The 17603-nt window shown below is 41.1% G+C and overlaps 2 protein-coding genes across 3 annotated transcripts in view; one reads left to right on the plus strand and one right to left on the minus strand.

Moving 5' to 3' along the window:
• Nucleotides 1-1840: 1840 nt before the first annotated feature.
• Nucleotides 1841-17603, minus strand: part of LOC101076017 (ras-related protein Rab-26-like) — a 41974-nt gene continuing 26211 nt past the window's right edge. The window contains exons 6-9 of the mRNA XM_003961547.3: nucleotides 5706-5771; nucleotides 5205-5261; nucleotides 4566-4642; nucleotides 1841-3083 (exon numbers count right to left, since the gene is read on the minus strand). Coding sequence (XP_003961596.2) covers nucleotides 2981-3083; nucleotides 4566-4642; nucleotides 5205-5261; nucleotides 5706-5771 — 303 coding nt within the window. The 3' untranslated portion in view covers nucleotides 1841-2980. The remainder of the gene's footprint in view (nucleotides 3084-4565; nucleotides 4643-5204; nucleotides 5262-5705; nucleotides 5772-17603) is intronic.
• On the plus strand, nucleotides 8813-12368 carry LOC105416629 (uncharacterized). 2 transcript variants are annotated; one of them, XM_011605184.2, is made up of 3 exons: nucleotides 8813-8968; nucleotides 9525-10521; nucleotides 11069-12368. In XM_011605184.2, the coding sequence occupies exons 2-3, from the start codon at nucleotides 9564-9566 to the stop codon at nucleotides 11128-11130; spliced, it is 1020 nt and encodes a 339-aa protein (XP_011603486.1). In that variant the 5' UTR covers nucleotides 8813-8968; nucleotides 9525-9563; the 3' UTR covers nucleotides 11131-12368. The 2 variants fall into 2 exon arrangements, with proteins under 2 accessions (XP_011603486.1, XP_011603482.1); XM_011605180.2 differs by having other exon boundaries at nucleotides 11072-12368.

Raw genomic sequence — 17603 nt, forward strand, 5'->3', positions numbered from 1 at the left:
TATATAGATGATCCGATATTTTTAATTTTTCCTCTCAAACATGCTCAACAAGTTGTGGAAGCTACATTATGAAGGCTGTGTTTGCTGTAATGGCGTCGGTGTGCAGGAGCCTCATATGCCATGACCAAACCATTTTGTCTTTCCTTCAATTTGTAACACTCTTATCATCATGACAGTTCACACATGCTTGAAGACTGACAGTACTTCCATCTGATATGAGCTGGCCACATGTCTAAACCGCGTCCAACAAAAACAAAAAATCTTTTTTTTTCTTTTTGAGTAGGCAGATGAAAATGAGCAGTTATAGAACATCTCCAGACACATCAAAAGGTCTCTGGCACCAATGGTATGAAACAAACAGGAAATATGCCATTTTGATTCAAGTGATTAATCAATTTGTAGATCATCAGGTTGTCATTAAATCCAGGCTGGGGCCTCATTGATAATCAGTTGGATATTAATTTGGGTTTAGGTCTATTTTAGGCAGTTGAAAAATGTCAGACATTGCACACATAGAAAAGTCTTTGGAACCCAAATAAAATAAATAATATAACAAAATAAGTAAAATACAAACACAAAAAAGAAATATCTATAATTGAATAATTCCTTTACTTTTTACGCTATGTATAATCTATACATAACAACAAAAAGAACCAAAAAGAAAAATTAAGATTTGACAGCGCAACACTTTAAGAACAGGACTCACACGACTCCTCCACAGAGGCACATGGTGATGACCTCTTTGGCCCTCTCTGACTCCTGATTGGTTAACTTTGTGGTACATTTGTAGCTCTGTACCATGTGGAGTGAGTGTAAAACCAGATTTGAGTGAACAGAGAGCGAGAGAGAGTTTAGTATTTAGAATCACTTTATTTTGCATTTTGCTTGTCCGGGCCTCATTAATAGGGATATTTCTCCCATCTTATCGGTTGCTGAGAGCAACCTGTTATTTTTCTCCCTGCTAAAGTCACACTTGACCTGCTCCAGCATGGTCAGCTTTTTACTCAGTCCTGGACCTGCTGTCCACACTTTGCAAATCAACATGTCAACATGTCTGTTAGTAAAATGTAATCAGAGTGAAGCTAAATTGTAAATTGGAATTCCAGAGCAGGGATGGGAAGATAAATCGATACGCTCTGATACATGGACACATGTCGGAATTGGTAAAACTCGATATTTTGATCTTTGAGTGGATGTTGTATGTGCGCCAGGAGCATATTGATGGATGTCGGAATGCACTGGTTGAAACATGCATGGCAGAGAAACACAATCATTCATACTGAAATTACACTGGGGAACAATTTTAAAAAAAAAATCTGTTGAGTTAGATTTGTATGATGATTGGCATGCTGAACCCAAAATTTCTAGCTTGTCACGTTTTTTCTCCACAGCTTACCCTTCAGAGCAAGCAAAACTAGTGATTTTACAGACTTGCCAGCTGATTACAATGGAACTCATTGACAGCTATGTGGCAACTAGTTTTTGCAGTTACAATTGAGAAAGGGTGGTGAGGTGTATGCAGCGCTCACCACACTATACGATATCCCTATAGATACTCTCAAACCATCAGCTTTTCCATCATGTTTAAGCACATACAGTGGCGTATCATTTTTGACTGTTGCACATGTTGACTCAGCTTTTACGTGTTGCTGGTCATTAGATTGTCTTTAACTGTTTCTGTCTCGACAGAATGCATCTACTGTACACCCTAGATTGTCATATTCTATTTATTATTTGTATCATGGTTTCTTGATTCATATTGTGTTTGTTTTTTGTCTTTTTGCTGGGACCTCTCGCCTGGTCAAATGAGATACTTGTCAACTGCTTTAGCAGAATGAGGTCAAAATAAGGCGAGTGAGAGCATGATATCCGAAGTTTGAGCTTCAGAGACTGGCTCTTTATTGGGAACACTGAGACATTTCACAGTACAAACGCTTTCTATTTTCATACAGCAAACAGAGCAAAAGTTGATAAGTTTATACAAAATAGACTTACAGCAGTTTATCACAACAACCACCAGACTGTAGTCTCACAAAATCAAAACAACCAAACAGCATTACCCTGCAGCGTTCCTGTAGTGGCGCTGCACAAACACCTTCTTGACGTCGGCACAGAAAAGGAAATGGCATGTCAGGTATCCGTGGAGTCCCGAAGATTCGTTTAGCTGCACCGTAGAGCTATCCATCGGTATTAGATGACATGAAGATGGCACAAATTTACATGTGACAGTGATCAAATCGAACTGACTGTAATCTAACTTGAACGGCACAGGTCACAGATATCAACATACTTTATAAACACGTTATTATAGTGCCAAACTAAACATGTAAAATTCAGATATTCATTTTCAATTTTTATTTTTCAAAATGCTTCCTGACCATCCAGAAATCAATATTTTCCAATCATAAAAAACAATGATTATTGATCTCACATCGGTAAACCAACTGCATGCTGCCAGGTTTGACCATCTTTTTCTGGACATAAAGCTGATCACAGCTATGTACAAGAGCATTACAGCCACCAGTTTTAGCTGTTGAGGTGCAACACCGTGCACATAACAGGTAAAGAACTTGACCCTGATGGCAGAAACAGAGGCAGTAAACAGCCATGCTCATCTACGAAGAGCACGCAGGTGTAATGCAGTGTTTAACATTCAGCAGGTTTTGTTTTCATATAACACAAAATCAGTATTACAGCATTTTAAATATGTACAGCACATTTATTATGAAATGGATCACTCAGGTTTACAACAGCATACAGTTGTACAAACCCATGTGTGGTTGTGTCTGTCCATGCACGGACAGGTGAAATGATGTCATAGAAGAGATATTTTACATTCACAGTTGCAGAGAAGAGGTGGGCTGGCAGAAAGAGCAAGTCAGACACATTTTTGGGACAGTTGCAAATCTCTTTCTCTGAAAGAAACACACACACACACACACACACACACACACACACACACACACACACAAACGCTCATCTATGAACGGCAGCAGCCGGCCACCCTCATTTCCCTGTCAACATACTCTTTCAGCTCAAACTTTGGCTCGTCGGGTTCCTTCATGGTCCTGTGCTTCAGCTCTCTGACAGAGAAAGAAAAGACAAAGTGGACTGTGATCACAGGCAGCCAATAGATGGCGGTATAACATCAATATTTCTGATTTGATGCTCTGGCAGCGTGTGTTTGTGTGTGTGTGTGTGTGTGTGTGTGTGTGTGTGTGTGTGTGTGTGTGTGTGTTTGTGTGTGTATATATAAACCATCAAAGGCATCCTGGCAACTGTACACTATCTGTGGGTTTCTGTGCCAGTCTGCGGCTCTATTCCTGTCAACGTTCCCACCATGCACACCCGTTACCATAACGAAGCGTTGACCAAATCCCACACAATCTGTCCAACTCTTATTTACCTTAAGCATAGGCTGAAAATAGCAACCAGGATGTCTAAAAAAAAAAAAAAAAAAAAGGGCATTTTCATATTTTAGGATTATGTGCCGACATTGACGACACCTTTTTGCGTTTTCTATCATCATGTTGTGGCAGAAGAGTAGGCACATAAAAAAGCCTCAGGAAAAAAGAAAATGACTTTTCAGTGTCACTGTCAAGCAAACAACAACAGCCCAGTTATTGTCACATCTGTGAGCGTTCATGTTCTGGGACATCCGTGTGTCAGAAGCTGGTCATGAGTCAACAAAAGAAGTGGCTGAAGGACGTCAATCACGTCTTTGCTAACCTCTGAGAGGACAGGCTAGGTTCTAATTAGTGATGCAAGATAAGAAAGACTATTTTTGCTTCACAGAGGACTATAATTACCTGCTCCTGGGGGCCGTGCCACTAAGAATGCAGAAAATATTTTATTCACATTGATAGATTGGAAAAGAAAGGTGATAAAATGTAGTAACATGGCTTGAGGGTAAGAGACGCTATGATGTGCTGAGCATACGGGCATGTTTACTAACAGTTCTAATCATTATAAATAGTCCATTTGACAACAAATTTCGTTGGAGGCTGGATTGAACCTGTACAGCACTGACCGACCTGATTTAAATGTTTTTCCAATTCCTCACATTACATAAACTCTAGAGAGTCTCTAGAGCGTCTTAAAGACTGACACCTACAGTTCTTGCAGGTTGAAAAGATTAAGATTAATATTTTAACATAGCAGCCAATAAGAGAACTGGAATTTCAAAAGAACCCCGGAAGACCTTGCGGGGTCCTGAAATATCTCTGATGTACAGACAAAAGATGGCAGCACGATACAGACGTCTCCTCTTAATTGGGGCGGCCGTAGCTCAGTCTGCAGGGGACTGAGTTGGGGATCGGACAGTTTCTGGTTGAAGTCCTGGTTGCTGGCCAAAAACGTAATGTACACTGAGGATCTCAGTTATATACTGTATACTGGCATGCAAAAAACGAACATCAAGGTGGAGTCTATATTGGTAATTGTTGGCTAACTTTAAGGAGCATTGTGGACGATGTATAAGGGTTTAATCCCAGCCCAAAATGTACTGACGCATAGTCTTTTTTCCCAGAGACTAAAGCTACAGTCAGGCGTGCTGCTTGACTCACTTGGCCACCGCAGTGAAGGCCAGCTCCACGTTCAGTCCAGACTTAGCACTGGTCTCCATGAAGGGCACTCCAAACTCCTGCACAGAGGGACATTTTGTTACCACGCATACTTGTCATGCAGATATGGACGATGGTAAGTTTTATAGCCGAAAAGGTCGTGATTGTTGGAGAAGGTTTACATTCAGAACAATAAATGTCATTCAGCTATTTTCTCCCTTAATTCTTCCAATTTATAGCATTGAAAGATATATTAAGATAATGAAAGGTACCCTCAGGTATCGCTAATGTCATTCTGTGAGTGTGTAAATGTCAATGTTGCTGCTGTGTATCTCCACTTTGACAGTTGCTGTGCTTCTTCTGCATTTCTAATCACCACTTGTGCTGCTCTAACACATCTCAGAGCTTATCTGTGAGAAACGGCCTGGAAAATTGAGTTAGCTTGCCCGAGTCATCTATGCAAAATAAAAACTATGTGACTGTGTGATTACAAACACTAATCAATGAGAGGTGCAGCAGGTACATGAGGGGACTTTGAAAGCCCGTGTGCGAGCTTGGGCTGATTATGTGCAGTTTGTATTTCACCCTTGTTAAATGTGTAGAATCGCAAGTAAATGTGTTTGTTGGTTTTATGTAGCTTACCTTTGCCAGTTTCTCTCCCTCCTCTCGCCTCACCACTCGGTTATGAGTGGAGTCGGCCTGAAAAACAACGGACAGGCAAATATGCATTAGGCTCACTTGCCAACCCCCCCCAACGTAAGTGGAGGTTAGTGCTGACTAATGAGGAACTTGGAGTAATTTGTGTTGTTTTTTTGTGTTTTAAATGATTGATAACATGCTAGCAAACAAAAGCTAGATTTTACCTTTAAAACATTGATTTTCTGATTGTTGGAACCCATTAACTTATTACCTGTCCAATAATATCTTCAGAACTGCCATGGATAGCCACTGTTTCATCATAGGTTTTGTTATTTAATTATGTTAAAACTAATTGTAGCATCATGTGTTTTGTTTTCTAATGCATAAGCCTAAATAAAGGTAAATAAATGTTGGCTTTATCCAAAAACCACAATGCCTTCTTTCTCTCCTCCCTCTGAGTCCATCTGTCTGTACATCTGCCCACTTTGGCGAGAGGGTCCTCACCTTGTTACCCAGCAGCATGACGACCACGTCCTGCTGGGCGTACTCATGGATCTCAGTCAGCCACGCCTGGAAAAAGCACCAAATTGGTGAAGGAATGCAAAACATGGACGGGAAGAGAAAAAGATAAAGGCTCAGAAAACATTAGCAAGAGATGTTGCTGATATGTACAAAAATACACTAAAATTTTTAATAATTGAATGTAATTAGTTAAGAACATTACTGTTAGAATGCTCAACACAAACCCAAATCCCAACCCAAAACCAATTTAGAACTGTTTTAGAATCAAATTGGGGGAAAATAATTACATGAAAAACTTCATGAGAACTTGCATTTCGTCACGACAACTCCTAGTGGTGCTCAAGAGTGTTCATGGCCCCCATGTGCCTGTAAGCCTTCTATAAAACATCTGGGCACCTTCCTGGTTCTGATGATGGATGGGCCACCGGGGGCTCTCCTCCCGGGGATGTAAGCGTACCCACAAGGATTTTGGATCCCTCTAATGACAGCCCCCTTCCCTTGCAGTGCTGATGTTCTTTAATTAAAGTAATTCTTTAATTACATCAAACCACAGAACCAAAGTTTCGATTCTGCATTTCCTCATAATATTTCATTAAATTTACACATTGGAGTAAACTCATTTTCCTATTTAGCAGTATGCAGCTCTGAAGAAAGAAAAAAGTCACTGCTTTGTTTATTTTTCCTAATCAGCCCAGAACATGAAGGAAATTATTATATATCTCCATAATCAACAATCTTTCATGTTCACTGGGCAGATATTGACACATCTGCTCTTGTGTCTGTGATTGGAAGATGGAGAGGACACGAAGAAACAACTCCCATCTAAGAACTTTCTACGAGCTCTTCAGTCGACCATTTTCTTGTTTGCAGGGTACCGCGAAGGACAGATTGGCTTTTCTGGGATTCCATTTAATAAGCCCAGAGAAACGCGTGGAAATGATGGTGAAAGGTGTGATGAAATGCAGCTCTTATGCAATCGCTCCAAAAGGGCGGTTCAAGGTGGTGTCAACACTCTCACTGGCAGGAAGGTGTAACAGGAAGGCTGTGACATAAGCTAACAAAGGCTCGACAACCAGGCTCTGAAACGGGAATTGTTATGCTAACGACAAGAGAAATGGCATCACGAATGGTTCTTCACTAAATAAAAAAGTCCAAAGCACAAATGCAAGATGGCAAAGGGCAGCTGTAATTATACATCATTTGTGATTCAGCCATGTGACATGTGAAGCTTCCTGATATCCAACAGCACTGCGTAACTAATTCAGGAGCGCAATATGCATCCCTGAACAATAAAAAATCCATCAAATGCTAACTATTCACAGCACGGACAACCAGAGCTCAGTTTATTAGATTAGCCGTGAAGCATTTATCATTTCTAGGGATGTGTCCTTTGAGACGGGAACTACTGTGAGTTACCAAGCTCACACAAGAAATAAAAAGAATTCATACAACGCAGTAGCAGTAGGAAGGTCAATTTTGGGACCGATTTAGCTCTGAATGGAGGATAACAATGCCATAAACATAAAAACAATCCCACTTCCACAGAGCTCCGCATCTCTAGATTTGTGAGCTACCCATTATGAGCATATCCACACGCGCCATCTGAAAAAGAATCACAAGGCCCTCATCTAACATTTACAAACCCATTTCTTGAATTGTAGCACTACAACAGAACCTCTGCCACGTGGACACAATCTCATATGTACAGATCTGTAACTTTCTTCTTTAATTGATGAAATCCATGCATGGATACAACAATTTGCAGGCAGACCCAACTGAGCTGCTGTCTCATGCCTCAATGAGCACACATCCATCGATCAATCCGACTGGTGTGGAGCAGAGAGATTCTTTAATACTTCTGAATTAAAAATGGTAGAACGATCATTTCTCTCCGACACACATGCTGTCTACCTTCCTTGCCAAAGATGCTCAGATTAGCTGTAATCCCATTGTGAGGTATAAAAGTTAACAGTATTTAATGCTCCCACCCTTCATTACAAGGAGAGCGACATAAATCCGCCAGGCAGAGCAGCACCAGCAGACCTGCCAATTAGGCCGCCTTGACACATCTCATGTTGTGGGTGGATTCATGAGGGAAAAGGAAAGCTGCTGAGTTCAAAGGGTTCCCAGGCCACACGGCACTGGGAGCATGGTGGGAAGACACGTGTACGTGTCTGCATGTGGCAGCTGGAGGGGGGCGCGTCGAGTATGTGCGCAGCAGCGGGTCCTCACTGTTGCCTCACCACATCCTCCAAGCAGTATAACGAAAGGTTCCACCAGACAGATGCGCGCACCTGAAAGGTCCCTGAAGAACACTGGGGCCACATTTACACAACAACGTTGTCACCAGAAACGCAAAAGAGTTTCCATTTCAAAATCGTTTCAAAATTTGTTTACATGGAAACAGTGTGTAAAAGATGTGTGTACAAAGAAAAGACTGTAGTGAACATGCCGGGCCACTAGTTGGCGTTGCTGGACAGAACGTTAGTCATTGACTATATAACAAACTGGTCAGAGTATTGACACGGCAAAGACACAATTTGTTGGAGGAGTGTTTTCATCACTACTGTCTGCTACTACTGTTTACCAAAATTATATAGTACAAATGAGATAATAAGATGGTTTTTGATGCTTATTTGTCAAATTTATGGAACATGACACATCATCCACATCAAAACTGTATTCTCTATCTAAAAAAAATGAATAAAAATGCACTCAAAAACTGCCTATCTTGAGAAGGCACCTTTTAAATGCTAAAAATCTGTGTTGTAATTATGAGGAATTAATATGTAGTTTGAAGGAATTTGTAACTATTAAAATTAATTTAAATTAATTGCCTGAAACAAAGTAGACACAAATTCATCCAATTTGAAAATTGAACTTTAGTTAAGTTTGCATGCATGTTAATTAAAGTATGAAAACGTTTCTAGAGTTTGGGGCAGTTTAAAATGTGAGATCGGCCAGCACTATTTAAAAATGATCAAAGTTATAGTTGAAAAATAATCATGAGGGTTTCAAGTGAATCTCACGGGCGGCTGAACTCAGGTGCTCTGCTGAACCAGGGTTTATTCTCTCACACAACTTTCACACTATTGTGAAAACAGTTGCCAGTTTATGGGTGTTGATTTGGGGAAGCTGTGGTCAGATGAGGCGGGGTGGGTGTTGCCTTTTGGAGACATTGACACATGGTCAAGAGAGACCTGAGTCCAGTTTGAAAGAGAAGTAAAAACAACTCTGCAGTGAAGGTAATAATGTTCCTCTTGGTGTTACAGATTTTGTTTGTTTGCATTAAAATGAGAATTTAAGGAAGATTTAGTTTACAGGAGCAGTTAGAGGAGGTTTTAGGAACTGTATGATTGAAGTACACATTCTCTTTAAGCCATGTTGTCAATTGAAATTAATAACAATAATAAGGGGGCATATTTAAAACTTTTTGCTGTGTAATTCACTGCAGCCATGGACTGGGAAACTGTTTAATCGGGGTTTGATCGAGTCAGTTATTTTGTTCAACTCATCATACGATCAAATGATGAGAGCCATGATTATTACACATTCATTAAAAGCTCTGATTACCAGATTTAAGGTGATTCTGCTTCCCTGCCAGCATCTGCAGGGTATTGCTACCTCAGCTCGCAAATTTAGCAATTTACAATTAAACTGATGTTTGCTGAGTCTTCTCTCTGTCTTCACTCTCACCTCAGTGCCTCTGTCTGTCAAAAATTTGAATTTGGGGGAAGTCGTCTGTTCCTCTTTTACTCCTTTGACCCTTTTTTCTGTTTGATATTTCTCTACCCTCCCCAGAGGCTTGACAAAAACACAAGTTCCACTATTTCAGGAAAGATGGAGACGGGTGCAGCATGCAGCTGCAGCAGCGCTGCCCGCAGTGACCTCATGGGTGGAAGCGTGTCCGACATCCCAAATATCTACACAGCACAGAACAGAGGCCGCAATAACAGGCAAAGTCTGAGCCAGGACCCTGGGGAGCACCCTGGGGTTTCGCCCTGCTCTAATCAGCCGTGGTGGTCAGCAGAGTTTTTGAAATGTGGGCCCTCCCCCATCATCACAGTGAGGAAGAACAAGAAGCAACCACAGCCGCCTCGGCGCAGCACATCCCTCACTCAACCGACATCAAAACCCTGCCCGATATTCAAACGCTACTCCTGCCCGCCCATTGGGATTGGTCGCTCAACGAGTCGTCTGTACTCCCACTCATCCTCCTCATCCTCTTCCTCCACATCCTCCTGCTCCTCCCCTCTCCCTGTCCCGACGTCTCTCATCACCGGTCCCGACCCTCTCGGATGGAAGTTGCGTCCAAAGTCCAGATCTCGCCATGTCAGCAGACTATCCCTGCAGATTCCTCTCCCTGTCATCGCTCCTGACCCCTCAGCCAGAGCCTCTGCTAACTCTCAACATACTCAATATTCCAAACCCACTGTCAAACCATTCCACCGCCGCCACTCAGACTCCTCGGCCCTCCTCACTTCGCTGGCGACCCAGAACCCCGCTGTGACCCTTGAAGCGCTCCGCGCCCTGCATCTCCGGCCAGTCACCGTTCCTTATGAGACCGATGACGTCTTCAGAGAAGTGAAAGGCAGCGGCGGCAAGGTGAAACAGAGCAAACAGCCGCGTAAAATACCGCCGCCAGTTCCAAAGAAAACGTTGATGGCAAGACGAAAAGCTAAGATGATTGCTCTTTCCCAGCGAAGCGCTAAAGCCAACGAAGAACACATTTATGCCTGCGTTATAAAACCAAAACAGTTGGGTCAGACTGAGCTGAAAGAGGATGAGACACACACTGGTAAGGTAACACCTGTGAAAATACAATAAATGTAACCACTTTCTGTTATACTTTTTCAGAACCCCCCCCCCCCCCACTACTCATAGCAATTCGGCCAATAGCTGTGAATAAAAAAAGAGCATTTGAATGTCAGAGGATGCATAAATTGAATTCATGAAGTAAAAAGTCTCTCTCCCAGTGATAAAGCTGCTATACTGCTGTTGGTGAATTACTATTTCTGTTCTTATATCGCTTCATACATTGCTAGATTTGATTTTTTTAGTTTTAAAATTTGTCAATCATTAACCTGGTTCTTATCATATGCCAATTATAGTTAAAGTGTGCCTAGTCAGAGAAAAAAGTGTTGATAATCACAGACAACAATGCTGAGATGCACAGCTAAATTGAAATAAAAATGGAAATTGAATCAACTGTCAAAATGGTCAGAAATATTTTTTTTTTAAAGAGTGGGAGCTGCAGGTGTTTATATTGTTACTGTTGTTTTTGTTTTGAACTAGCATTAGCCATGTGATGTGGTCGAGGGTAAAAGAATCACTTCTTGTTTCAGCAGGTCTGCATCGTGTCGCTCACTCTAACTGGGAAAGGTCCACTGCCCATTTCCCTGGCTGAGGAGCTGGACAGGATGCTGCATTGAAGACTTTGGTTGCTTGGACATTTTCCGTAAATTATCTGCATAATTAATGGAAAAGTGGTCCGTGGTCCTCTAATCTAAGCACGCATGCAGGATGTTTCAGTTTCTGATGTTTCTAATAAACCCAATAAATCACAGAGCTGCCGTTCCATTAGACCCCTCAGGATCTCAGGACTGTTGGTTTTCTGGTTATTCCCCAGAATAAAATCAGGTGCAGGGAAATTTGCCATTATTTCCTCCTGTGGGATCGTCTCCCTGATTATTTTGCTTACTGAGCAGAAGTTAAGTACATTTAAAAGTAATTTTGAAAAAAAAAAAACAGTTCTCTGTTCTCCCAGGCCTCTGATCAAGATTCGTGGGCTGGTACGTCATGGAAACCATGGAAATGCCACTACACTGATAACAAGCCACATCCTCGCTTTGTCAGCATCAAATGAGAAACGCTTCACATTGCACAGGCAACTTTCACATAGGAGAAAGCCTGTTTGACTGATCCATCAGGAAGCACTTTAATTTCATCACTTATGTGTAAAATCTGTTCGAGAAAGGAACAAATAACACTACAGCTGGTGAAATCTGTAGTTTCTCAGGCAGTTTCATGATATTTCAGCAGGGTGGGGTGTAAAGAAATGGATACGACGCAGACTGAGATCTACGTATGAGAATCTGGGTTTAGTCCTTTGAGAATCTGCCAATTGTCAAGCAGTGAGAGACGTGCGGTGTAGGCTGCAGGCAATGCTGCTGGCAGGTGTGCACTGGGACCAAAGCAGAACATCACACAAGCAAATCAAGCACACAGAAGTACACACTCCATATCCCAACCAGAGTATACGTTTTCAACAGTTTAACCCTAATCTAATCCCAGTGCTCAAGTCCAACTGAGTATTCCAGAAATACAGCTGCATTTTTAAGATCTGAAACAATATAAATGGAGCTAGATAAAAGCAAAAAAGTTCTTCCTGCAGCGTGGCAAACAAGATTTCTATTTTCTAACAAGTTTCTATTTTTCCCCCAGCATCAGCACATGGGAAATCAAATCTTTTTGTCTTTTAATAAACTCTGTGCACCGAGGAGGAGGGTGTAGGATAAAATCCTCCTCAAATATGTAGCTTTTCATGCAAACACTGCTGGATCTACTGGAATAATATAGTCAAAAGTGTAATCATTCATATAAAACAGTTGTGATTTTGTAATAAAAACCCTCCTGCTTTCCCAGGTTCTTTCATTGGGTTTTTATTTCAATTAAAACCCATCCTTGTGGAAAACGTGATTGAAGGCTCAAGTCCAATTACAGGGAGGACAGATAAATGTCACCAGAAATAACTGTAAAACCATCCTTACTATTCACAGTAAACCTGTCGCTACGAGAGGAAGATCGTAGGAAGGAGACAATAATGAACACAAGGTCAACACCTATATAGCCAAAATAAGGACAAAGGAAGTGTCGGCACAAGAAATTAAGGATTAGCAATCATTAGACAGTATATAAGTTGCTCGATCTACACTGAACATGCAGTTGTTGCACTGGTAAGAGTTGGTTGCCACTTGCAGCAGACATTCGGCATCTGAAAAGCTTAGGGAGGGAAAACGCTGCCAAGTTTTACCAGAAGTCATTTAATTTGGCACCTGCAAAAATATTGAAGGAATACAAAGCAGCAGATGCCAAGAATGAGAAATGAAAACATGCTGCAACCTAAATTTTCTCGTCTTTCTGTCATTCCCTTAGATAAAATCCCTGCTAAAGGGTTCTTTCTGCTTAGGTTTTTGCTTGTTCTAAGTGTGTATTAGCACTAAAGCAAGCTGTTTCTCTACCAGGGTTTGGAAAGATGCTACAAGGACACTTGTCTTGACTGAATGTCAGCTGTCAGGTCTCACAAACACCGATGACTGGAACTGGAAGAATGAAAAAAGTCTCTGAATCCTGGGAGGCTAATTGAGATGAGATGCCTGGATGATTCGGAGGAACAAAGAGACTGGGATGAAAAGGCTGAAAAAACCAGAGATCTTTTCATCCTTCAGAGCCACGAGAGCAGAGGAGGCAGAAGTGATACTTATTAGCTTGCTGCAATCTCTCTCTCTCTGTTTGGAAGTGTGTGTGTGTGTAGAACACAGTACTCAGCTCAACTCTCTTCATGCCTCGACCAAAATACCTCTTGTTTATGACTTCATCAAACAAATTCCAATTACATCTCTTCTTTAAGCTCCTTCTGTTCTCCACTGAGCCCGGAGTAGAAGAGCTCATCCACCAATCAGAGGGTCCACAGGTCCATCGATTAAATGTTGACATGTCCTTGGATTAGAGTGTAATGCACCCACTGTTGGTGTGTAGGTGTGTGCGTGCAATGTCAACATCACTGATGTCACCTACAAGTCTCTGGAGATAGAACGTGAAGGTCAGGTATAACTCTGGCTGTCTTTCCGGATGATCTGAAAAAAGGGAGCCGTTCATTCATTCCCTTTTGACTACTCACTACATACTGTAGGAAAATCGGAAATTGGCTTCGGTGAACTACTGAGCTAACTCACTGATAAGCTGAAATTCCAAGTCGAAGTGGCGCTTCAAATGGCGTCAAAGCATCGCATAATAATCACGTGTCAGATTGACGTCAGCGTCGGTTGAACATTTTATTTTTTAATGATTATTAAAAATAAAACAGTGGTCATTTGGTTATTGATGTGCTATTATGTCATTAGAATTTGTTTGAATTATTAATGAATAATTAGTGCCATGTCTAGCTTGCATGCAACTGCAAAGGGTTGTGGGATACATTGCCTGGCTAGGAGGCATCCACTATTGTCCACTATTTTTTACAGTGCATTATGGGACAGAGTGCACTACAGAGGGTACAGCAATCCTCACTCATTTGGACAACATTTGGACCCTCCTTCAGAATAACATACGCACTATTGAGTGCACGCTATAGGGTACAGGGAGCAGTTTTGGACACCGCTTGATTTTGTCACACTCAAAAATGGCCATTACACAGTCTGTTAGCAGGATAGACTTGGATTGCACACTAGAAATAGTCCCTTTTCTAACACTTTTACACTGAGATGTGAGCAACTTTGTATGTGACCTGGAGACATATTCATTCAGAAGAACATAGAACTCAATATAAACAGTATTATTAAAGGGATGTTCCATGCAAATTAAACCAGTAAATGATTCAGTGTATTAATAAAGGAATAAAGCAGCTTTCATTTAACACAAAAAGAGTGTCGCAAGGATGAATGGCGGTGGAGGAGACAGAGGGAGATGGGAGATTCTTTCCTCCAAAAATGTATTTTAATTTACCAAAAATAAAGTGGCGTCAGAAGATGCCAGGCTAAATCCATACAATACATACAGACCCTGCACACTCTTACACCCCACCACTTTAACTTTTCCAACAATTTTCTTTTCCTCCAAAAACAATGACCAACCAACTCAATAACCAACAAGAAGCCCTGTCTTGGGCCTACTACAGGGCTTTTATACCTGTAGCCCCTCCCACAGGTGAAACCAATTATCAAAATTATTACGCTCACTAATACATTTACAAACACAAAATTACAACCGAAAAGAAAATACAAAATATGCGTAAAACTTCCAAGACAAATTTCCACCACCAACAACCACCCAGTGCACAGTAAAATACATGTTCAATTTATCCCAATAAAACACCCCCGCTAAAATAGATTGTGCCGTAGCACCCCGCGAAACCCCTCCATATATACAATCATGGACCAGTCCTTCGGTTTCCCCAAACGAGGAAGTATGTCCTGCTGGTGAGCTATGGTAAAAAGTGGTGTGTATGAAATGCTTAAACCGGGTAACCATAAGACAGAACAGAATGGAAATGAAATGTTTGTGTGTGCGTATGAAGTGTGTGTATGAAGTGTGTGCGTATGAAGTGTGTGCGTAAGTGGCACGGCTCACTCCGTGACATTATTATTATTTTTTAAACAGAACAAAGTTCTGTTATTGGTAAAACTTAAAAAAATAGATAAAGCCTTGACTGAAGGTTTAATGTGTGATAAGAGCCGGAAAGCTGGTGGGAAATTGATGGAAGGGAAAACAGCAAAATAAAATAAAAAATGTATGTGCAGAAACGAGCATCTTTTTTTCTCTGTTGAGCGGCTGTTTCCTTGACAAAAGAAAAGGAGCATGTTGAGTAAACCATCAGAGCAAATCAGCAACAGGGTTCTGCTTTCTGTTTACCCCAAAACCGCTTGCTTCCCCTGCAGCTCATTTAGGCAAAAATTGGCACAGAGATTCATCATTTTCTCTACTAGATTAACCAAGCTGTGCCAAAAAACCACAAACATGTTTATCATAGAACCCTGTAACAAAATTGTTACTGCATTCGTTTGAAATGTTAATTGTTTAAAAAGCACTCTGTTGCTTTAGTAATGTAATAACAGCTCACATGTGAGCTAACGCTAACAGTAACGCTACTATAGGGAGGTCAACATGAGAAATGCAATCACACAAAGGTCATTGGTTCAATTCCAGACCCTTGCATACTACAAATCCAGGGGTCCTTGGGCAAGATTTTGAAAAGAGGTCTTTTTTCAAGGGTAAATACATTTATTAGCTGCAAAAATATTTTAATTTATAAAAAACAAGTTTAGACTGTTGGCTCCTCCTGAGCAGATGTCACCATAGCATGAATCGACAATCTGTGCGTGTGTGTGTGTGTGTGTGTGTGTGTGTGTGCATGAATCAAACAAATCAAATCACTCTTTATTTATATAGCGTCTGTTACAATCAAAATAGTTTCTAGGCACTTTACAGAATCCAATGTGAACGTGGTGGATAGCTTCAAATGTTGAATACATAGATTTTTGGCTTTAATCCCTGCAGAAGAGTTAACAAGTCCAGTCCACAGTGCTGAATTACAACCTGCTGCCAATCACCAGCACAGCATACACGGCCAATTCCACTCAGCTAATGGCTCATTCTCTCGACATACTAAATGCCACTTTCTTCTGTTCCATCCTTTGTGAGCAGATAGATGCAGATGATTAAGCCTGGTCTTGGTAATGTTTGCCAGTCCTAAATATCCACGTACATTGAAGGCTACCACAGAGTGGAAATCAATTTGCAGCGGAGGCATGGAGTGAAGACGATAAAGTGCCATGATACAAAAAATGCAGGCTACTCAGTACCCTGAGTACTGAGTAGCCTGCATTTTATGCATTTTATCTGCTTTTTATCAGTCTCTTTTCATTTATCTCCCACATTTTCATTCACTTCCTCATTTCACTTGCTACCCGAGCGAAACGTACCACTCCTGAATATGTTATGAGCTTGATTTAAATTCAGTTTCTGAAACTTTGAGGTGTGTTGGAAACACGAATCACACAGGTTACAGATAAATGTTCTGCAATGTGACAAATGTCCCCAACTCAGTCATGCGTTATCATGTGGGGGTTTAAAGGAAAACATATGGATTCTTAGGAAGGCTGCTGGTGAAGCAGAGCCTTTCTCCTGTAGTCCATAATTTCACCGTCTGGTGCTCAGTATGTAGAGTGCAGCCTGCATTTCCGAGCCTCGATCTACTAATAACAGCTGTCTGCCACAGGAGTGGTGAGAGTGGACTAGAACCCTCACCGGTCTCCCTCATCAAAAAAACATTACATGAATATAGACAGCCGAACTCTAAAGACAAGATGTCGATGAGAATAGACACAGTTGATGGGAAAGACTCCAGCTACGAGAGGGTTTCATACGCAGAATATCATTTTTTTATGTTTAACTGAATAACTGTCAACACACACTAGGTAGCAACATGTTTGTGTTTTGTGCTTTACTGTTACCATGCCAACTAGATCTGTGCTGACTATTTTTAGAGTATTTGCCATTATCTTTATTTTTAACACCAATATATTTCATTGGATTGTGATTGTGAAAGTCACATATTCACATATTTGTGAAAATTTGGCTCTAAATTCAGATTAAGGTTTAACAGCTGACTGCTTAACCTGACTAGAAATGCCTCTATTACTCACAATCACAACCACACACACACACACGCACACACACACCCACACGCTTTTACACCGACTGGTTTTATTGGTATTGACCTTCACTCTCAGGCACAGGAACCAGGGAGAAAAATCAATAAATCATTAAATCACTGAAAGCCCTCTTGCAAAAGTACAGCTTTGTTGCTGTCAAGGGTCTAACAGTTATGAAGTCCAAAAATCTGGAGCACACCTGTGGCAGCGAGGGGTGCCGAATTCAGCAAGATTCAGCAAATGCACACAGTCGAGATTTTCAGATCTGGGCTACTGTGCTTATATTGATTAAAAATACATACTATATGAATCTAACATGGTCACTATCAACAGGAAATTCACAATTGTAGACTGATTCACAGTGCTGGAAGCCACTTAGTACAAAATGGTGATCAGAGTTGTTTTAGGTACCACTAAATGGTCTAGGGAACTGGCAGGTCAGTCGGCA

This window comes from Takifugu rubripes, chromosome 1 (genome assembly GCF_901000725.2).
Source record: "Takifugu rubripes chromosome 1, fTakRub1.2, whole genome shotgun sequence".
In the NCBI taxonomy this organism is placed as follows: Eukaryota; Metazoa; Chordata; class Actinopteri; order Tetraodontiformes; family Tetraodontidae; genus Takifugu; species Takifugu rubripes.